Source organism: Solanum stenotomum, chromosome 11 (genome assembly GCF_019186545.1).
Source record: "Solanum stenotomum isolate F172 chromosome 11, ASM1918654v1, whole genome shotgun sequence".
In the NCBI taxonomy this organism is placed as follows: Eukaryota; Viridiplantae; Streptophyta; class Magnoliopsida; order Solanales; family Solanaceae; genus Solanum; species Solanum stenotomum.
Genome location: NC_064292.1, coordinates 10,498,444 through 10,522,712, shown reverse-complemented (window position 1 = coordinate 10,522,712; position 24,269 = coordinate 10,498,444). Strand labels below are relative to the sequence as shown.

General features: G+C 32.5%; 3 protein-coding genes across 3 annotated transcripts in view; all 3 read right to left on the bottom strand.

Annotated features, from left to right (window-relative positions):
* Window positions 1–24,269, bottom strand: part of LOC125844026 (putative disease resistance protein At3g14460) — a 78,488-nt gene that overhangs the window by 9,868 nt on the left and 44,351 nt on the right. The window lies entirely within an intron of this gene.
* LOC125844038 (putative disease resistance protein At3g14460) lies at window positions 9,426–10,721 on the bottom strand. The gene has a single exon (XM_049523268.1). The coding sequence runs from the start codon at window positions 10,633–10,635 to the stop codon at window positions 9,448–9,450; it is 1,188 nt and encodes a 395-aa protein (XP_049379225.1). The 5' UTR covers window positions 10,636–10,721; the 3' UTR covers window positions 9,426–9,447.
* On the bottom strand, window positions 10,705–13,070 carry LOC125844030 (putative disease resistance RPP13-like protein 1). The gene is given in 4 exon segments (XM_049523261.1): window positions 10,705–11,366; window positions 11,369–12,208; window positions 12,211–12,345; window positions 12,348–13,070. Coding segments are annotated over 4 exon segments (2,130 nt in total). The 5' UTR covers window positions 12,841–13,070.

Here is a 24,269-nt window from a genome sequence, read left to right as displayed (position 1 = left end):
TCCCTACATAAATGTTGAATTGAATTTTTCACTTTTGTTAGAAGAAAAAGGGTATATGTGAGTTATTTGTATAGCAATAGAGGTATATGTGAGCCACTTTTTTAACGAGAGTCATATTAACTTTATATTCCAAAGTTAAGAAGTATGTTAGACCCTATGAGTCAAAACTCAAGAGAGAAATACACCACCAACTGTCATTTTTTTCTCCTTTCAAAAGTAAGACTTTTCAAACAACATGAAGACAATGATAAATTGAAGCAATTAATTACTTTCTCAATTCAATAATTGAAACAAGAGAGGAAGGGTAATTTATTAGGGATGTAGAAAGGGGGGCCTAGGTGAGGGACTCAAAAATAAAAGAGTTTAAAATGATAGATTTCTACACAATTCATTATAGCGTTAAAAGGGACCTATCATATTAAAAGTTCTTTCTTTTATTTTTTATTTTTTATTTTTTTTAAAATCATTCTTGAAAATATTATTGATGAATTTTGAATTGAACAGAACTTTTAATTAAATTCCATGTGGTTACCTTTTAAATCAAAATAATCTCTTTTTATAATCACTCATTATGTGTGATCTTTTCTATTGAACTTACTGCATAAATGCATCGAAAGATTTTAATATGTTAATATTTATGTATTCTACAAAGTAGAACCTCTTTGATACTTTTAGTTTGTCCATGATTTATCGAAAATTTAAGATCACAAAATTTAAAAAATACATATTTTTAATTTAAAATCATAAATTTAAAAAATCTCTTTTTATTTCTTAAAATTTGTGCTCAAATAAGCTAGAACACATAAATTGATTGAGGTTAGTACATCAATTTTGCGATCATGTGCGCACGCGCTCTATATATATATATGTATATATTGATTGTTTGGGTTATTGTGATGTAGTGGAAAAGGACATGAGGCCAAGACAACACAAGTTGTGCCAAAAGTAATTGATAAAATTTAATGGTCACCAATCAACTTACCTACCCCTCTTAATTACACATCAAAACCTAACAGATATTAAATTGAGACTTTTTAAAAAAAAAAAGAAAAAAGAAGAAAAAAATTTAAAGCTAATTTATTTTGGATATGTTGTATTTTTTTTTTGTATCTGTGGAAAAAAAATTTGGGGCATATGTACTAAATTTTACAAGAAATTTAGTAAAAATAAATTTGACCATCAAAATAATAAATCCAAATTAGCCGTTGAATCAAAGCAGCCAAAAAAAAAAAAAATACATGTGAGAAGATCAAATATATCCCTACATAAATGGTTTTTTCTAAAAAATAAAATTTAAATTGATTTTTTTAATTTTTTTTTAGAGGAAAATGATATATGTGAGTCATTTATATATGTAACAATAGAAATATATGTAAGCCACTCTTTTAAGGAGAATTATATCAACTTTAAATCACAAAGTTGAAAAGTACATCAAGCCCTTTTTCTCTAAAAAAAAATAATACATGTGCTAGTTGTATTATATAATTTATTGGGGAGTTATATCATTTTTTCTCCTTTAAAAAGTAAGACTTCTCAAACAACAAGAAGACAATGATAAATTGAAGTAAATTCATTACATTCTCAACTCAATAATTGAAGCAAGAAAGGAAGGCTAATTTATTAGGGATGTAGAAAGGGGGGCCTAGACTCAAAAATAAAGAGCTTAAAATGATAGATTTCTACCTCGCATATTATAGTGTTAAAAGGGACCTACAATATTAAAAATATGCTTACTATATATTCTTGAAAAGTGCTTTTCTTTTGTTTCAAAAAAAAAAAAAGAAAAAAAAGAAATCAATCTTGAAAATATTATTGCTAAATTTTAAATTAAACATAGCGGAATTGCTTGTTTAAAAGGTACTATACATTCTGGTAAATCTTCACACTTTCTTCCTTATATTTTCTACTTACTAAATTTTGTTGGGGATAAAGATTAATGAATATAAGGCTGTAGAGAACATGTTCTCTACAGCGATAGATAATTCATTACAACGTTTATCTTGTTTTGTATAGTTGATAGTTATTAAAAAGAAAAATCCAACATCATTTTTAAAATTCTTTTCTCTTCTCATTAAATAAAATTAATAGTCCGAAGAATAAGTTAAGTTATGAGTGTTTGTTATGAATGGGCCTAGACCACTATTGGCGAAGAAGCCCAATACCAGATTAAGTGGCTATGTGTGGGATCCGGGTTGATAAATAGTCTTTTGAGAGCAAAATAGGTTTATGCGAATTATGATTATGCTTAGGCAAAGGCAATGCTTCGCATCCCCAATTCTCTCTTAGTTCCCTCATCCCTTCTTCTTTATAGTTACTGTTATTGTTCGTGTTTTTCATATTGTAATTGCTCATTTTCGTATGAATCAAAGCTTATTAGTTTGTTCTCTGTGTTGTTTGTTATTGAATTGAGAAAATCACTACAACCATTTTAGTGTTTGTTACAGTGTTGGTCACTGCCTATTTGAGATTTGGATCATGACACTAGTTATAACAATCACATTTTGTCTGATGACATAAAAGAAAAAAAAAAAGCAATCACACTATGCGTATACTCGGGAAGCTGAGTTGAAGCGTAAACAACCACATTCTTGTCCTCATCCGGTCTTCGGGAACATTAGAGCTGGATGTCCCATTTGTAGCAAGTCATGCTTCATCTCAAGGAAGGCACAGTAGACAGCTGCGCGACTTGGAAATCACAACCTCCTTACCAAAAGCAGTTAAAAAGAAATTTTAGAACTCTTCAACAATCCACGCATTGCAATTACAGGCCAACGCACACACGTCTCTCTATATAGATAGCTCATAGCTATACATGAATGATTCCTCTAGACAAGTCGTTTTATTTGACTAATAAATTGATTACTGCAATATAACTGAGACAACAATTGGACGTTGTATTGTTCCAGAAATCTTGAAAATGGAAGTTTACTTATTTTCTAAAATTTCTGATTGTTATCCGTGATTATCATTTTTAAAATTTAGATTTTCTATGGAGCTTTAATATAAAGCTATTTATATCCTGAAAAGAAAATTAAACGTCACTAACAGCAAAGTATCCAAAACTCGGTTTTAAATGGCTGTTGGGATGAATTCTTCTACTCTTTTAATGTTCTTTGTATCTTGGATGTCATCGGAATTGAAGGCGTGAAGATAGAAATGGGTTCCAGAGAATTTTGAAACCGCCTTTCGCTGTCTGATGAGAGTCCCAATGAAGGAAATCTATTTTGCTGATTTATGAGAGTGCAAACTATTACTACAAAATAAGCATCATTGTAACTAAAACATGAGTAAATCATTATTTTGTTAACCTTGAAGTCATCCCGAGCATGATATACTTTCTTGACAAGAAAAGAGGGTCTTAATAGTCAAGTAAGATGAAGACTGAGATTTATCACAAGAATATTTGAATTGCTATTGTGATGAATCTCCAAAGGCGATACACATTCTACTGACATATATTAAGCAATCGACTTTCTAGAGAAAATTATCTCAATTCCAATGTGTACTAGATTTCTTTTACAATGTTCGAGTGCAAATATAAAGAGACGTAACCAAAAGATTTAACAAAGCAAAAGAATTAAGAAACAAGCTAAGAGAAGTAACCAAAAATCAAAATATCTCTAAATCTACTTCATTCCCTCAAGTTGGGGTAAACAGTTCAGCATCATCAAAAAGAGGAGAATCAAAAACTTCAAACCTTTTTAAACTTTAAAGTCGGATAGGTGTCTCCAAATTGAGTTCAGGACATCTTGAAAGCTTCTCAAGTTTAGGGAACTCGACACGTACATGCCATTGCTTGCACTCCGGCATATCTTTAAATTCAAGCTCCTTTTCAACATTACACCAAAAATATGTGTTAGCTTGGGTAAGAAATTAGCTCAGTGGAATCTGAATTTGGTGATAGCAACTTAGCAAACACTTCATAAAAGCATTTTACAATTTCTCCGTTATTATAGAAGCAAGGCATGTATGACAATTAATGAGTCTTGTTTTAAGGCTTGTAGTCCTTATTTGAAAACTAATTATTTGAATAAGTATATATAAATCCTCAATATATCCATTCGATCTCCGACTACTACGATCGTTGGGAGCTGGATACCTTCTTGCATTATGTTAAGGTGACGGAGCTTGTCTATACAGTCAAGAAATGGACGAATTCTATCATTGAAAGATGCAACAATGGAAGGATGAACAAATTGATATATTGAGGATGAGCAAATACATGTGAGAATGATCAAATATATCCTTACATAAATGTTGAATTGAATTTTTCACTTTTGTTAGAAGAAAAAGGATATATGTGAGTTATTTGTATAGCAATAGAAGTATATGTGAGCCACTTTTTTAACGAGAGTCATATAAACTTTATATTCCAAAGTTAAGAAGTATGTTAGACCCTATGAGTCAAAACTCAAGAGAGAAATACACTACCAACTGTTATTTCTCCTTTCAAAAGTAAGATTTTTCAAACAACATGAAGACAATGATAAATTGAAGCGAATTCATTACTTTCTCAATTCAATAATTGAAGCAAGAGAAGAAGAGTAATTTATTAGGGATGTAGAAAGGGGGGCCTAGGTGGGGGACTCAAATATAAAAGAGCTTAAAATGATAGATTTCTACACAGTTCATTATACTGTCAAAAGGGATCTATCATATTAAAAATATGTTTACTTTACATTCTTGAAAATTTTCTTTCTTTTATTTTTTTTTTAAAAAGAAATCATTCTTGAAAATATTATTGATGAATTTTGAATTGAACAGAACTTTTAATTAGATTCCATGTGGTTACCTTCCTCAAGGACATTTGATTATTTTATATTTATTTAGATTCCATGTGGTTATCTTTTAAATCAACATAATCTCTTTTTATAATCACTCATCATATCTTTTCTATTGAACTTACTGCATAAATGCATCGAAAGATTTTAATTAGTTAATATTTGTGTATTCTACAAAGTAGAACCTCTTTGATACTTTTAGTTTGTCCATAATTTATCGAAAGTTTAAGATTACAAAATTTAAAAAACACACATATTTTTAATTTAAAATCATAAATTTTACTTTTTATTTCTTAAATAATTTTGTGCTCAAATAAGCTAGAACACTTAAATTGATCAAAGTTAGTACATCAATTTTGCGATCACGCGTGCTCTCTCTCAATATATATTGATTGTTGGGTTATTGTGATGTAGTGGAAAAGGACATGAGGCCAAGACAACACAAGTTGTGCCAAAAGTAATTGATAAAATTTAATGGTCACCAATCAACTTACCTACCCCTCTTAATTCCACATCAAAACCTAACAGAAATTAAACTGAGAATTTTTTTTTAACTCTTTTTTTAAAAAAAATAATAAAAATTTAGAGCTAATTTTTTTCGGATATGTTGTATTTTTTTTGTATCATTAAAAAAAATAAAATTGGGCATATGTACTAAATTTGACAAGAAATTTAGTACAAATAAATTTAATCATCAAAATAATAAATCCAAATTAGCCGTTGAGTCAAAGAAGCCAAAAATAAATACATGTGAGAAGGATCAAATATATCCCTACATAAATGGCTTTTTCAAAAAAATAATTTTAAATTGATTTTTTTTTATTTTCTTTAGAGGAAAATGATATATGTGAGTCATTTATGTAATAATAGAAGTATATGTAAGCCATTCTTTTAAGAAGAGTTATATCAGCTTTAAATCACAAAGTTAGACCCTTTTGTTTAGAAAAAAAATAAATACATGTGCTAGTTGTATTATATAATTTATTTAATATTATTTTTATACATAATAAACCATCGTGTTAACGATACGGAAATGCACCACCAGACAGGGGCGGAGCCACCTTATACTGAGGTGGTTCATCCGAATCTCCTTCAGCAGAAAATTATATTATTTATACATGGTTAAAATATTTTTTTTCTGTATATATAGTAGATGTTGAACCCCCTGCAGCTACTTCGTGTGTCTATTCTACAGATTTTGAATCCCTTTATTGAAAATCCTGGCTCCGCCGCTGCCACCAGACACCTACTTTCATTTTTTTTCTCCTTTCATAAGTAAGACTTTTCAAACAACAAAAAGACAATGATAAATTGAAGCAAATTCATTACATTCTCAACTCAATAATTGCAGCAAGAAAGGACGGCTAATTTATTAGGGATGTAGAAAGGGGAGCCTAGGTGAGGGACTCAAAAGTAAAGAGCTTAAAATGATAGAATTCTACCTGGCTTATTATAGTGTGTTAAAAGGGACCTACAATATTAAAAATATGTTTACTTTACATTCTTGAAAAGTTCTTTCTTTTATTTATTTTTAAAAAAAAAAATAGAAATCATTCTTGAAAATATGATTGATGAATTTTAAATTTAACATAACGGAATTCCTGGTTTAAAAGATACTTTACATTCGGGTAAATTTCACATTGAAAATTAGGTTCAAAGATTGAAATTTCACAAATATTTTCAGTTTCTGTATCCTAGTGAAAAATTAACATTTATTTAATTCCTTCATGGATGTTTGACGATCATGCAAAAGAAACAATAGACAAATGAAAACTGATAGGACGACAATGTTAATTTGCTTTTATTACGCTCATGATCTGTAATTGTTGTGATCTAGAATGTCAATTCATGATTTACTATGATTGGTCAAAAACATTTTATCATCTTAATAGGACGTGACAATAATTTGTTGTAATTTAGTGTGAGATTGTTTTACCCTACAGAATGCGATTTGAATTTAGTCGGGGTTTCAATGCGAGCTCTAGATACCGGGTGAGAGACAAAAACAAAGGTGTGTAGAAGGGAAAAATAAGTTAAAATAAATGGCTAATCCGACATACTCTGTTGGATACTTCGAGCTTTTTCCCCTTTTTTTATAGATTTCTCTTTCTAAGCCTGGAGGAATTTTCACTGCTTAATGTACTATTTATCCAGTGTAAAAAGAATGTCATTGTAGCATCCTAGGCAAGAGAGATGTTGATTGCTGGTATATGAAGAAGCGACCTTAGAGTCAAGTGATGCGTTTTGAAGTCGTGCGAACATAGAACCTAAAGTCTCAACTAGGGGTGTTCATGATTTGGATAAAAACCGATCCAAACCGAAAAACCAAACCAAACCGATTAAATGAACTGATTTAATTTGGGTTTTGGTTTGGTTTGGTTTTAGATTGTTAAGAACCGATAGTATTTGGTTTGATTATGGTTTTGTTCGAAAAAAATCGAAGAAATAACCGAACCGAACTAACAAGCTATATACATAAATTTTATTATTATACATACATAATATATTATATTCATAAACAATTTTAAAAAATTTATATATGTTTCATCAAAATTTATTTTTATAATTTACTTATGAAAGAAAAAATGTCCAAGGTGAGAACATTTTTCTTATTGGTTTCACGTATATGAGTGTCTATGAAAATTCTTTGTGGGACTAAAAATGTCATTGTCTCTTCCTTCTATGCCAAAATAGTGAATTTTGAAGTTTTATTTAGTAAATTCAATGATCGAAAGTTCTGTAATGCCAGTCATTCTAACTATTTTTTTGTTTGAATGGATTGTTGTCACTTTTTTCATGTTTTGAATGAATTGTTTATTTTATTTTTATGTATGGTTAATAGCCGAATAATCGAACCAAATCAAACCAAAACCGAAAACAACCAAACCGATAAATGTATATTATATTTGGTTTGGTTTGGTTTTGATATTTTTAAAACGATTAAGTTGGTTTGATTTTGGTTTTGACCAATAACCGACCCAAACCAAACCGTGAACACCCCTAGTCTCAACAATACAAACTATTACATTCATAGTCCTGACTCTTGATGTTCAATCCAACATCCATAGACCTTACAAAAAAATTCCACTTCCCAAATCATTGTTGGGCTTTGCTAATGTTTCAAATCTTTTCTAAAACTTTCATTTTTTTCTTCCGGATACTCACTGGCATATTTCTTACCGCCTTGCCACCTCCAGCCCTTCTTGTTATCGCACGGATATTATATGCTTGGGAACACCAAGACAACAACAATCACACTATGCGTATAATGGGGAAACTGAGTTGAACCGTAGATAACCAAGGTCTAGATCTTGTCCTCATCCAACCTTTGGGTACATTAGAGCTGGATGTTCCATTTGCAGCAAGTCACAGTAGACAGCTGTACGACTTGGAAATCACAACCTCCTTACTAAAATCAATTAAAACAAAATTTTAGAATTCTTGGCCAATCCACGTCTTGCAATTACAGACCAGCACGCACGTCTCTATATATAGATAGCTATACATGAATGATTCCTCTAGACAAGTCGTTTTATTTGCCTAATAAAGTGATTACTGCAATCTAACTGAGACAACAATTGGATGTTGTATTGTTCCAGAAATCTTGAAAATGGAAGTTTACTTATTTTCTAAAACTTCTGATTGTTATCCGTGATTATCATTTCTAAAATTTAGATTCTCTATGGAGCTTTGAAACAAAGCTATTTATATCCTGAAAAGAAAATTAAACGCCACTAACAGCAAAGTATCCAAAAGTTGGGTTGAAATGGGTGTTGGGATGAATTCTTTTACTCTGTTAATGTTCTTTGTATATATCTTGGGTGTCATCGGAATCGAAGGCGTGAAGATAGAAATGGGTTCCAGAGAATTTTGAAACCGCCACTTACTCTGTTTTGCTGACTGATGAGAGTCCCAATGAGGGAAATATATTTTGCATCATACTTGAAATCAATGTGGTACAACATAGCGTAAAATAATGGAATCAGATATTCAAAGTGTTTTCCATTTCTATAAATTTCAAGCTTGATGAAACTCTTATCAACGTCTTGACTACCGGATTGAGAAAGTGAGATTGCATTTCTTGGACCCTTTATCTTTGTAGAAGAGACGAAAAACGAGGTTGCATTTCTTGGACCCTTTATCTTTGTAGAAGAGACAAAAATGCGGAACAACTTTCATGATGACGAATAATATTCCAGACTACAAGATTTGAGAGAGAGTATAAGTTAATAGACAAGAAAAAAGAGTCTTAATAGTCAACAAAGATGAAGAGTGAGATTTGTCACAAGAATATATGAATTGATAATTTGATGAATCCTGACATATATTAAGCAATCAACTTTCTGGAGCAAATTATCTCAATTCCTACCTTTACTAGATTTCTTTTACAATGTTCTAATGCAAATATAAAGAGAAGTAACCAAAACGATTAACACAGAGAAAAATAATTAACTTACATCAAAACATCTATCGGAGCACCACTCATTACAAGTTCTCCCAATCAACATTTTCGGCTAGTAGGTGTGGTTTGAGCAATAGATGCTCTGCTCAACAAGATTTTAAAAGGAAAAGAATAAACAAAAAAGCCAAGTGTAGTAAACAAAAATAGAAAGCTTTTGAGGGAAAAGAATAACTTACATCTGTTGGAGAGCCATTCGTTTTATCATCACGGGAATTCCTGATCGATCTCTATGATGGGAATTTGAGCAATATTTGGCCAGTATTCCCCCTTGTCAAATTCTAGTAGTGGTTTGAGCAATGGGCAGTCATAAATATATAGTTTAGAGAGGGAAGAGGGCATCCCTTTTACTGGAAGTAATTGGAGATTAGGGCAATCCTGGATGGTCAACTCAGAGAGGGAGGAGGGCAGTGCTGATTCGGAAAGTAATTGGAGATTAGGACAATGCTGGATGGTAAGCTGAGAGAGGGAGGAGGGTAGTGCTGATTCGGAAAATGATTGGAGATTAGGGCAATGCTGGATGGTCAGCTGAGAGAGGGAGGAGGGCAGTGCTGATTGGGAAAGTGATTGGAGATTAGGGAAATTCCTAATGTGTAGACTTTGAAGCGAAGTGAGGTGCGAAAAGGAGGAAAACCGGCCTTGTTCCAGCATTGACTGAATTTGATGTAAATTACCCTCAATACATAGATATTGAAGAGAGGTGAGGCTTTTGAGAACTTGGGGTCTTAATGTTATCAGATTGCCTATGGTAAGCTGTCGAATAGAGCAAGGCAACTCCCAATGTTCAATATCCTTGTCACTGCTATCATGTTCGATCACTAAATCTCTGAGACAGGGATGTCTCAGTAAACGCCACTCCTTTCGGCTGTTGACTAGTTTCTTGCAATGAAGGATCTCAAGTTTTTGTAAATTGAAGGGCAATCCTCCTTCAGGAAATGACTCTATTTCTGGACAATTTTCCAGAATTAGTTCCTTAAGAGATGGAAGGAGTTCCTGCATCTGTTCTGGCAGCCACTTCAGCTTCGAACAGTCGTCAATATGCAAATACGTTATCGCAGACGGAAATGCCACTGAAAGTTTCTCCAGATTTTCACAACTCCAAATAGAGAGAGCTTCAGTGGCAGTAGGAATTAAAAACCTTGTAAGGTTGGGGAAACTTATTGCCCACAAAGTGCGTGCTCTTGGGAGCAACTCAGGTGATATAGAATCACATTCTTCCAATGTCAAATCGTCGAGAAACATGTTGCAATAACTCATCTCACCAACCGGCGACTCCAATTTCAGTTCCCGGCAATGATATATCCATATTGTCTTCAAGGTGCTGGGCAGTATACTAAAAGGTAAGGAGGTAAGAGAGTTGCAATCACCAACAGATAAATCAACAATCTGCTTCATTCCCTCAAATTGGGATGTAAACAGTCCAGCCTCATAAAAAAGAAGAGAATCAAAAACACCAAATATTTGTCAACTTGAAAGTTGGATAGGTGTTTCCAAATTGAGTTCAGGACATCTTGAAATACTCAATTCTGTAAGAGAACAAAGATTTTCAGGCAACTTCCCCATCAACTTCGGACAATTTTCAATTGAAAGCTTCTCAAGTGTAGGAAACTCTCCATTTCCTAGTACGTTCCATTGCTTCCACTCCGGCATCCCTTCAAATTCAAGCTCCTCAAGAGAATTAAAAGGCTTTTTGGAGGATGAACTACCATAGAATTCTTCCGTCACCTCTGTTATTCGATGCATCCCTCTAATCGAAAGGAATTTCAAAGAAGGAAGCTGTCCTAGTGCTGGCAAGGAATCACAGTCCTTGCAGTTGCTAAGAGACAATTGTACTAGCTTAAGAAACAAAGGATCAGATAGCCAATTTGGAAATTTTGTTCCTCTATATCCGATGATTTGGAGTTGTTTTATGTTTGTGTGAGGGTGTAGCTCATCAAGTATGTCTCTTTCAGTTTGTGAATTGTCCGCAACACTGTTGCTCCACTCCAATGATAACTTCTCAACATGAACCTTCTCCCTCATCTTTGCCTTCACAGCTTCCCTTCTATCAACCACATTTTGCAGCTCTAAAACTGATAAAGATCCATACAAATTCTGCACTTCACCCAAATCTTCCATTCTCAAACACCGCGACCACCTAGAGGTAACTTGGCTCCCGCTAGCACTTGGAGGTTTTTCAACTTGCTCAGATAAAGCAGCATCTTCAAGCGAGAAGTGTTGCTTATGTCAAGATGACGTAAGTTGATCAGCCTTTCCATCTGAAGCAGTAATTCCTCAAGACAATAACAAGATGACAAGAGAAGTGTCTCCAAGTTATACAATGCACAAATGGAATCTGGCAACCTTTTAATCGCTGTTTGAGAAAGGTCCAAAAATCTCAGGATCTTTAATTTGATAAACAAGTCATTTGGCAACTCAACAATCTCATAGTGTGACATTGATAATGGCCTTAAGGATGTTAGTCTTGGTAAAATGTTATGCATCACCCTATTGCTTTGCCTTTTTCGGTGATAGTTAGTGATTGGAAGCAATGTCCTCAACTGCTCCAATTTGTAGAGGGGTTTCAACTTTTCAAAGCCACCATAGCCCATTAAATAGGACATGTGCCGACTTTGCTCCAACATATGAGATCCTTTGTTCTCTTCCAACCTAATACAAAGTTTTGAAGATGCAATTTGGGCCAAATCATTAACCAGGTCATGCATTAAGAATCCATCCGGTTTCCCCTTAGACTTTGGGACCCTTTCGAACAATGATCTTGATATCAACTTGAGAAAGTATTGGTTACCGGAATGCAACTTGGGTAAAATACCATTAGCTATCCACAAGTGAATAACTTGGTCTTTACAAAATTGATAATCTTTGGGATATATTGCACAAAAAGCAAAACATCGCTTCAAATCTGGAGGAAGATCATTGTAGCTCAACATCAACGCTGGTAATATACCATTAAAACAACTTGGCAGCTACTTCTTAAAATGTTTCTCCACTCATCCACCTCTGATTTGCAGTGTAAAATACCAGCAAGTGCCTTTAGAGCTAAAGGCAATCCTCCGCACTTGTCTGCAATTTTTTTTCCGACCTCTTCCAATTCTGGATGTTCCTAGGATCCCTATTTTCTAATGAATGTCGTTTGAATAAATCCCAAGAGACTTCACTAGATAGAGTTCCCACGTTGATTGCTCTGCTACCCATCATCAAAGCAACACTCTCCTTACGTGTAGTTACAATGATCTTACTTCCCATATGTCCTTGTACAAAAAGATTTCTCAAGTCATCCCATTCATGATAGTTATCATTCCACACATCATCAAAGACAACAAGAAACTTCTTTCCGTTCAGGCTTCCCTTCAATTTGACCTGTAGCTGATTAAGATTGTCGTCATCCTTTAAGTCAAATGAGCCAACTTCTTGAAGTAACCCTTTTGTTATTCTGAAAGCATCATATGCCTCAGAAACACAAAACCAAGCTTTCAAACCAAAATGGTGCTTCACCTTCTCATCATTGTAAACCGCTTTAGCAAGTGTTGTCTTTCCCACACCGCCCGTTCCAACAATAGGAACTACAGTCAGTTTTTTTCCATTTGCATCTTCAGACATTAAACGGTCAATCAAATCATCTATTTAGCTCTGCCTACCAAAGATATCAGAATCATCAACCAAAGAAGTTGAAGGTGTTCTAGTTTCTTGTTTAATCGAACCAAAATACTCCTTTAAGCCAAGGCGACCAATTTGTTTTTCCAACACCTCCAATGTTTCAATGGTTTCTTCCAACTTGTCCTTTATGTTAAAAAAGAAATCATCACTTACTTGTTGGTTGCTAGTTTCTGCAAGATTTTGACGCTGACCTTCAACCTTATGCCTCAAAGCTTCATAATTGACTTGTTCTATTAAGTTTTCAGCAGAGTCAACAGCATGTCGAAACTCATTAAGCCACTGGCTCACAAATTGATTTGATGCCTGCTTATTCTCTGCATCACTTAGCACAGCTTGAAGACCAAGCAAAGTCATTCTCTGCTTCTTTAAGATCCGAACATCATTCTTACGCTTCTGAAACATCTTGAGCAGCTCACCCTGAGGTGCTAGCCTATCAAAGAGAACATTCAAAGCTGAAGAGAGAAATGCACCACCAACTGCTAAGCCAACCTCCATTTCTGAAATCTGAAAATCAAAACAAGAATGATTTTGAGAAGATAAAATGTTTCTATCTGTTGAATGCTAAAGAGTAATTTGCAAACAAGAATGATCACTGATTTCTCTCTCTCTCTTTTGCTACTAATGGTCTTACTTGTAATTCTCTTTTCCATGATTATGATTTTTCACCTAACAATAATGAAAAATGAATCAAAACTCCTTTTATCTCCTTTCCATGAGTATGACTTTTCACCTAACAATAATGAAAAACATGGTTAATGTCTCCCTAACTTTCATGGTTAGTGTCATGTTTATGACTAACCTTTTGTATGTTATACTATAAATAGAGACATTAGAGTTCATAGTGGATACACTTGATGATTTGAAGAACACTTGAATACTTGAAAGAATAAGAAAAACTCTCATCTCTTGTCTCTCTATTTCTATTGTTTTCATCATCTATATTTCTTGGCTTATTTTTCTTTAGTTTTATTTCTTGGCTTATTCATCATCTATATTTCTTTGCTTATTCATCATCTATTTTATTTGAATATTAATGGGGTTACTATGATCTTATATATATGACCTATATATTTCTATTGTTTTCATCATCTATATTTCTTGGCTTATTTTTCTTTAGCACTTTAACTACATGGGCGTTTAAATACCCATCTTAACAACTTCGAAGTGAATTCAAAACCACCCTTAGATTATAATACCATTCTCACTTGCCACATCATAGCCATGTAAGTGACACAACATAGACATGTCAGTAGGGGTGTGCAAAAATCAAATTGACCGATAAATCAAACCGAAAAAGTGTTATTGGTTTATTATGCTTGAGTTATTGGGTTAACTGTTTTTAATGGTTTTATAAAAAAGATATCAGGTTATCGATTCGGTATTGGTATTTAATATTGGGTTAACTAATAACCCATTAAGACTATAGTAATTTTACTACTTTTAGCCGTACATAAATCATATATATATATATTTGTTTATTTATAAGAGAACCCTAGACCCGCCTACATGGCACCACCACAAACCAGGATTCCCTTTTAATTTATTTTATTTCCAAAACTAGCCTTCCCCTTTCATGAAAAGTTGTGACTTTTATGAAAACGTGTGACTTTTATGAAGAGTTGCGACTTTTATGAAAAGTTGCGACTTTTATGAAAAGTTGTGACTTTTATGAAAGGTTGTGATCTTTCCGATAAGACACAATAAACATTTGTTCACACTACCTTTTGTTGTCTATAAATAGAGAAATTTCTTCTCATTTTAAACAACAAAAAGTTTGAACTTCTTCTTTTTCTTCTGGACAATTAAATAATTGTGTACTTTGCTCATGTTCAGTGACTCACTGACACCATTTTTTTTGTATCAATACACTGGTGAATAGAATCGTTCTTTCCTGAGAGGATCTATTCCTTTAAATCTCAGGTACTAGGGGAAATAATTTCCTTAAGGGGATAATGTTCATTCAATGGGATCAATTTTTCCCATTATGTTTCATTCTATTGTTACATATCCTGGTATGTTTTTACAGTCATTAATTTATGCTTATATTATTAATTGTTATTTTTAAGTGCATGCTTTAAATTTTGTTGTTTATGTTTCTACAATATTATTGTTATAAGTATTTGTTAGTACATATTAAATAACAAACGTTAATTGAGTATTCACACAAGCTTTCTCTACTGGAATTGTTGAAGGTACAGTAAAAAAAACCCTTACAAATCTCTAATTTGTTCATCAACAACGTCATTTCTTCACATACAAGGATGAGATTTTGTTTTCTTTAGAAAATCCTCTGAGAGTTAATAACTTTGCATGCCCATATTTTTTGTTTTTATATTGTTGTTATCTATTTTTAGTAAATTTTATCACTAGATATTATGAGTACTTTAAGGATTGAAAGTTGATTGAAGTGTTAGTCAATTTTCTGAGGTATGTTATTTTAAAACATGAGAACTTTTCTGGTTAGAATGATTTGTTATCATCATTGAATATCTCATAGTTTACTCCCTTTAATGTATGTTTTTTCTTGCGGTTTTGTTGTCTCCTTAAAATTGTATTGATTATTTTTCGTTTGGTATGTATATGATCTCACTTGGACAAAGCTTTCGTCCTTTTAATGTTTTTTCTTTTTCCTTCTCATTCAGCTCTACTAAATATTTTGGTGTAAGTTAAGACTATTTTCATCAAGCTTAATTTGAAGATTATGAAATAAAACTGCTCTAAATAAAAGTAATAACTTAAGCTACAAAAGATATGTCTATTAACATAGATTTGTTATATTTTATGTCCCAAGTCATTGCTGAGCATTTGAGTTATCTAGGTTAGACTCATTTTCAAATTTTTAATGTTCGAGAATATTTCTTTAACATGAGTCTAGAATCCAATATTTTTATCTACTTGTACTTTCATAATGCAACAATTATACATACGTATTTCTGAAAAACTGGTAAAGTTGCATTGATGAAGCATCTAGAAGGGCCTTCAGAGCAACAATTTAATGAAGAATGGATTTCTAAATGGGTCAACAATATTATTTTGCTGTTGTTTCAAATTTATTTTTTTCCTTCTATAAATTTTGTTAGAGTAACAAAGTAACAATAACGAAAAGTGGTCAACGTTTGACCTCATACAAGTAGATTGTCTCTAAAAAAATTATTTATGTTGTTGTGGTGTACATTTTTAACTGTCTTAACTTATTTATAACTAATATTGATTATCAAATTTTTTTATATAATTTGTTTTTAATAAGGAGTTATTCTAACTATAAAATTATCAGTTCTATATTTTTCATGTACAAAAAAAAAATATATGTTTAATCGCTACATAAAAACATCACTCAGTTTTAACAACACAATTATATCATCAAACATATATTATGATAAATTATGTAAAATATAAAAATGATTCAAGATATTTTTAATCATTCATTATATATTTAAAATTATTGAGATATGTGATAATGTCAAATCATTTAATTTCTGTTGAAATGTTCTTAAAACCTACTAAAATTTACTTTTTTTTTCTTATAACAGTCGATTATTGGAAAGGTTGTTCAAAAGCTAAGAAAGATTATTTATGCCCGCGCGAAGCGCGGATAAATTACCTAGTATAAATATTAATCTCAATATCTTACTAGTTATGTCTTTGTCATTTAGCTTTCAATTCACACTTCACTGTGAGTTTTTGAGTTCTCAACTTCACATTATACAAACAATCAAAACCTAAAGTAAGAAATATATTCCTCTTAATTTCTCTTTGTGTTACACCTGTATAGTTGTTTTCATGTTTGTTATTATTGTTTCTAGTTTATGAGCATTTGTAAAGTTACATTATTCTTGTCGCGTCAAATTTATTAGAGAAGTCACATATTTATTTATAAGTATTTTTTGTTGGTTAAACCGAGAACCAAATTGTTAAGGACCAAAATCGCACACTTCACTGTGACTTTTTGAGTTCTCAACTTCACATTATACAAACAGACAAAACTTAAAGTAAGAAATATATTCCTCTTAATTTCTCTTTGTGTTACACCTATATAGTTCTTTTCATGTTTGTTATTATTATTTCTAGTTTATGAGCATTCGTAAAGTTACATTATTCTTGTCGCGTCAAATTTATTAGAGAAGTCACATATTTATTTATAAGTATTTGAAAAAAAAGAAAAAAATATATTTATAAGTATTTTTTGTTGGTTAAACCGAAAACCAAATTGTTAAGGACCAAAATCGCTAAACCAAAAATCGATAAAAAATATCTTACTGGTTTAACATATTTAAAAACTGAAAACCGAACCAATAATACATAAAATCGAACCGAACCGACCGATGCACACCCCTACATGTTAGCACCACGTCATTAATTAATTTTTTTATGGGAAAATGCATAAGTACCCCCCCCCCCCCANATGCCCCAAATCCCTGAGACACACCTAACCTTTACTAAGGTCCTATTACCCTCCCCCCCACCCTGAACTTATTTTATATATAATTTTCTATCCCTTTTCGATCTACGTGGCACTATCCTTGAAAAAATTGTCAACACGCGCTGGGCCCACAAGATAGTGCCACGTAGGCCCAAAAGGGGTAGAAAATTATATATAAAATAAGGTTAGATGTGTCTCAGGGATTTTGGGCATAGGCTGGGGGGTACTTATGCATTTTCCCTTTTTTTATTAATTATTTTCACAATTTTTTCTTTCACACTTCTTAAAATTAATTAACACTAATTACTTAATTAAAAATACATTTTCTAAAATTAAAATTTAAAATGTGGACCCATTTTTATTGCCCCCTCCCCCCAACCGCCCCCCCGACTTCTTCTTCCTTCTTTTTCATCATTTCTAGCTTTTTATTGTTTATCTTTTTTCTAAGAATTGTTTGTGTGTTATTCTTATTTCGGAAAAGGGTCCAAAATATCATTTAACTATGTGAAATTGAACAAAAAAAATGCTTCAAGTTAATAGTTGGTCCAAAAGTCCTTTTCCTTATAAATATATTAGTATATATTTTTTTTTCTTTTTAACCATATTTTATTCCTAATAAGATATTACTATTAAAGAATCCAATTTTTGTCTCTTTTCTTTTAAAATCACATTATTAACTAATAAATAAGTAGGTAATGATTTTTTTTCTACTCTCATTTTAACCGTTAAAATAGAATAACTTCATGTACCCTTTTAACTGATAATATAGGTCATATATATAAGATCATAGTAACCCTATCATTAATTTTTATTTAGATAATGATAAAAAAAAATCTAATAAAGTAGAAGATATTTTTATATCTTAATCATTTCCAAATTGAAGTAGGATTAACATTTTCTAATTAAAAAATCATCATCATTAGAAAAATAATGTGTTTATAAAAAAAATTATTTCGAAAAAGGATATTTTGACGTATTAAGTCACATTAGTGACATTTTTTAACCAAACTATTGATGGCAAAAACATTTTTAGACCAAACTATTATCTGATAACTAACTCCATGTGTCTTTTTAATCGATTGTATAGGTCATATATATAAGATCATAGTAACCCCATTAATATTCAAATAAAATAGAAAATACTTTTATATCTTAACCTTTTCTAAATTGAAGTAGGATAAACATTTTCTAATTATATAAATTATCATCATTAGGAAAATAATTTGTTCTTTTTTAAAAAGAAGTAATATATTTATTTCAAAAAGGCATTTTTGACCCATTAAGTAACATTAAGGTTACTTTTTGACCAAATGTTAACAGTAAGGGTATTTTTAGATCATATTATTAATTGATGACATTTTTGTTCTATTTCACATAGTTAATGGATATTTTTGATTTTCTATTTCTGTTCCTATTTTAAAAAAGGAAAAAAGGAGTTCAGAACCTATAGTTTGGCGGGGGCCATATACCACCAAATTCACATATATTTCTATTGGAAATGAAACTTCCACCGGCTGAGCTAAAAATCTATCGTTGATCAAGAATTTTTTGAAATTAAAACTCGCTAATAGTCAGGGCCAGATAATTCATTGTTCAGATGCTTTAAGATAGAGGTGTCAAATGAGCAGATTGAATTGAATTAGGGCAAGTAAAATTGGAATGATCAGTTAATAAATGAGCGGGTTAATAGCTATTTGGACCGAATGAATTGAATTGAAATCATAAATATTATATTACTATAAGTGGGAAGAGCTTAACCCCCAAAGTTGATTACTGTTTTGACCCTACAATATTACTTAAATATTAATTTAGGGAAAATGCATAAGTACCCCCTCACCCTATGCCCGAAATCCCAGAGACACACCTAACCTTTACTAAGGTCCTATTACCCCCCCGAACTTAATTTATCTATAATATTCTACCCATTTTCGGCCTACGTGGCACTATCCTTGAAAAAAATGTCAACATGCGCTGGGCCCACCTGATAGTGCCACGTAGGCAGAAAAGGGGTAGAATATTATAGATAAATTAAGTTCGGGGGTAATAGGACCTTAGTAAAGGTTAGGTGTGTCTCTGGGATTTCGGGTATAGGCTGGGGGGGTACTTATGCATTTTTCCATTAATTTATTAAAAAAAGTTACTGATAAACTCAGCTCAAATTTAATTCTCCAGAAACGTATAGTTTCTGTTCAACGTCCCTCGATCAGTGTAGCAGCCTTTTTCAACGCTCAGCGTCCCTCAATCAGTGTAGCAGCCTTTTTCCGACGCTCAAGTTCCATTGCTTTGATTATCAGCTGGATCCAAAACCTTTTCAGATTCTTCACTCATATATATAAATGTCTCCAACAACATGTCATTGTCCATTAATTTGTTTCTCTTTTCTGTGCCTCATTCAAATACATCAATGTACTGGCTGGCTTGTAATTTACTTATGTAAAGTCAATACAAATATATTCCTATTTCAATGTACTAGCTGGCTTGTGAGCATTTACCACTTTTCCCATTGTTTTAACAAATTGAATGTGATTTTTATTTGTTGGCCTTAATGTACCCACATCGAATGGGAGTGATATTTCTGTTTACTCGAGCAAATTCTTCACTAATACATCGAATGGGAGTGATATATCTTTATTGGATAGTTACACATACCTGTATCAGATATTGCCTAGAGGAGTATATGTGATACAGAGTGTAGTCGGAACTTGAGAACAGGGAGAGGCTACTCTCACCTATGAATAGGAACCTTTTTTTTCGATAAAGACCTGTGGATAGGAATAATACACATCAAATTATTTTCATAAACTTTCACTATTATATGTTTTTGTTGGTCAACATTTTAATATTAATTTTTTATATATTAATTTGTTAAAAGTTTGGAGTCAAATGGTGCCTTTGCTGTCAAGTTATCCGTTGGTGGTAATTCATTTGTCTTAACGGTTGGAAATATATTTGGAGCATTACTCCATTTGGAGTAAGTGCTTATGTTACTGACTGTTTCTCTTGCAGCATCGTTTAGTGGCATCTTGGCCATAAGTTCTCCATATTATTTCTCCATTATCTCACTCTTTATTCCTCCATTATACCTTATAACTTATGTAACTCCTAAGGCCATTATCTTCACTATTTACTACACCATTTATCTTCCTATTCATTGCTAGGAAGACTTCTTCTAGTATAAATAGTGGTGGTCTTCATTTGGTTTGTTACACACAACATACAAGAAAAATATAGAGTGAAAGAGTTAGTCAAAAAGAGAGTTCTTATTAGTTGAATGGAGGTGTTCTTTTTGTGGAGCTTTGGACTCAACTCTTGTCCAGAGTTGTTGAGTTGTATTTTGTGATTAGGCTGTTGTATCCTGGAGGGGACAAGTCAAGAAGGACTACTGCTGGACCGGTGAAAACATTTGCTGCAGTGGACTTGAATCTCCTTAAAGAGAGCGAGATATCCGCGCCTCCGCGCCTCAGCCGGAAGAGATTTATTTCTTCATTTTATTTTCAATTGTAATCTTGTATTTTTTGTTATCTTGTAAGTTTTCACTAACAGTTTTAAGGAGATTCAAGATGGCTACAATTGAAAAAACCGCGGATGTCAAGTTGGGAGACCTTAACAAGCCATTTCGGTTCAATGGTAATCATTTTAAGAGATGGAAGGGTAAAGTACTTTTCTACTTAAGTCTTCTCAATGTTTCTTATGTGTTAACTGAGAAGAATCCTAATAAAGTAGACATCACCTCTATGAATGATGTTGAAGCTATTTCTCATCTAGAGAAAGTGGAAAAGTACGATGGTGATTCCTATAAGTGTCGGTATTATATTCTTAATTGTCTATCTGATAATTTTTATGATTATTATGATAGAACTTACTCTAGTGCAAAGAAAATTTGGAAAGCATTGCAGAGTAAGTATGATACCGAAGAGGCTGGAGCGAAAAAATATGCGGCTAGTAGATTTTTTCGTTTCCAAATGGTGGACAACAAATCAGTGGTAGACCAAGCTCAAGAATTTATAATGATTGTTGGAGAGCTTAGGTCCGAGGAGGTTAAAATTGGAGATAACCTTATTGTTTGTGGCATAGTGGATAAACTTCCACCTTCTTGGAAGGAATTTCAAAAAACTATGCGCCACAAACAAAAGGAAACCTCTCTTGAAACCTTGATAATGAAAATCCGCATGGAAGAAGAGGCAAGGGGCCAAGATGCACTTTTACAAACAGAAGAGAACAACATCACAACGAAGGTAAATTTAATCACTTCAAATAATGCTACTCCCAAAACTCACAAAAATACTTCTTTGAAGCCTAAGAAGAAAAAATTCAAGAAAAATAATGGTAGACCTCCCAAGAAAAATAATGGTGAAAATAACCAAGCACAAAATCAACAAGTTCAAGACAAAGGACCGTGCTTTGTTTGTGGCAAGAGTGGGCATATTGCTCGATTTTGCAGATTCCGGAAACGTGGTCCTAACCCTCAGGCAAACGTTACCGAAGAACCTTTTGTGGCGGTGATTACCGACATAAACATGGTTGAGAATGTTGATGGATGGTGGGCTGATTCTGGTGCAAACCGTCATGTCTGTTATGACAAAGACTGGTTTAAGAAATATACTCATTTTGAGGAGCCCAAAACCATCATGCTTGGTGATGCTCACACTACTCAAGTGCTTGGAAAGGGAGATGTTGAATTGTGTTTTACTTCTGGAAGGGTATTAACTTTGAAAGATGTACTTTATACTCCTTCTATGAGGAAAAATTTGATGTCTAGTTTTCTTCTTAATAAAGCAGGCTTTAAACAGATTATTGAATCTGATCAATATGTAATAGTGAAGAAGGGTATTTTTGTGGGAAAGGGGTATGCATGTGATGGGATGTTCAAATTGAATGTTGAAATGAATAAAACTTCTACTTCTGTTTACATGCTTTCTTCTACCAATTTTTGGCATGCTCGTTTGTGTCATATTAATGATCGTTATGTTGGAATCATGAGTAGTTTAGGATTAATTCCAATGATTAAAAAGAATTTTGAAAAGTGTGAGGCTTGTAGTAAAGCCAAAATCACTAAAAGGCCTCATTTTCAAGTTGAAAGAAAAACTGATTTGTTAGAATTAGTTCATACTGATATTTGTGAACTTGGTGGAATTTTAACTCGTGGAGGTAATAGATATTTTATCACTTTCATTGATGATTTTTCTAAGTTTACATATGTTTACTTGATGAAAAATAAAAGTGATGCTTTTGAAAATTTCAAAACTTATCTCCATGAGGTTGAAAATCAGTTTGGAAGAAAAATAAAAAGAATTAGAAGTGATAGAGGCCGTGAATATGAGTCAAATGAGTTTAATTCTTTTGTTAGATCATTGGGAATAATTCATGAAACTACTCCTCCTTACTCTCCTTCATCTAATGGAGTAGCGGAAAGGAAAAATAGAACTTTGGTTGAATTGACTAATGCCATGCTTATTGAGTCACATGCACCTTTAAATTTTTGGGGTGAAGCTATTTTAACTGCTTGTTATGTGTTGAATCGTGTGCCTCATAAAAAGTCTAAATTGACACCTTTTGAATTGTGGAAAGGTTACAAGCCAAGTTTGGGATATCTAAGAGTTTGGGGTTGTCTAGCCTTTGTGAGGCTAATGGATCCCAAGATTACAAAGTTGGGTAAGAAAGTTACTACTTGTGCTTTTCTTGGTTATGCTTCAAATAGTACAGCCTATAGATTTTTTAATCTTGAAGATAATATTGTGATAGAATCGGGTGATGCTATTTTTCATGAGAATAAATTTCCTTTTGATTCTAAAAATAGTGGGGGTCAAAGGATTGAACAAAATATTTTGTCACTACCTAGTTCTTCTACTTCTACTTTGAAAAATAAAGAAGTTGATGATTTTGAGTTAAGAAGAAGTAAAAGAGCTAGAGTAGAAAAAGATTTTGGTCCTGATTTTTATGTGTTTAATGTTGGAGATGACCCTCTCACTTTGAAAGAAGCATTATCTTCACATGATTCTATATTTTGGAAAGAGGCTGTAAATGATGAAATGGAATCACTGATTTCTAATAAAACTTGGAAGTTAGTTGATTTACCACTGGGTTGTAAAACTATTGATTGCAAATGGGTCTTAAGAAAAAAGTTGAAACCGGATGGATCTATTGATAAATACAAGGCTAGGCTAGTTGCAAAATGTTTTAAACAACTAGAAGGCCTAGAATTTTTTGATACTTTTTCACCAGTAACAAGAATTACATCCATAAGACTTTTAATTGCTATGCCTGCAATTTTTGATTTGCAAATTCATCAAATGGATGTAAAAACTGCTTTTTTAAATAGAGACCTAAATGAGGAAATTTATATGGATCAACCTGAGTGTTTTGTTGAAGCAGGCCAAGAAAGCAAAGTATGTAAACTTACTAAATCCCTATATGGCTTGAAACAGACACCTAAGCAATGGCATGAAAAGTTTGATTCTTGCATGATTGAAAATGGTTTTAAAACAAATGAGTGTGATAAGTGTTATATCATACGTCTTGGAATAATTCACATGTGATTATTTGCCTATATGTTGATGATTTATTGATCTTTGGCTCTAATATGAATGTTATTGATGAAACTAATTAAGAATATTCTTAGAAGCCATTTTGATATGAAAGATCTTGGTGAGGCAAATGTTCTTCTTGGAATAAAAATAACAAGAACATGTGATGGAATTTTCCTTGACCAGTCACATTATGTTGAGAAAATTTTGAAAAAAATATAACTTTCTTGATTGCAAGCATGTTGTTACTCCTTTCGATTCAAGTGTTCACTTATTTCCTGTTGAAAGTGAAAATGATGTAATAAATCAAAAGGAATATGCTAGCATAATTGGAAGTTTGAGGTATGTGACTGATTGCACTAGGCCTGATATTGCATATGCAGTAGGTGTACTTGATAGGTTTACAAGCAAGCCAGGTAATGAATATT

Coding starts and splice junctions, on each gene's coding strand:
- LOC125844038 (XM_049523268.1), bottom strand. CDS start 10,635: ATGAAGCAGATTGTTGATTTATCTGTTGGTGATTGCAACTCTCTTACC.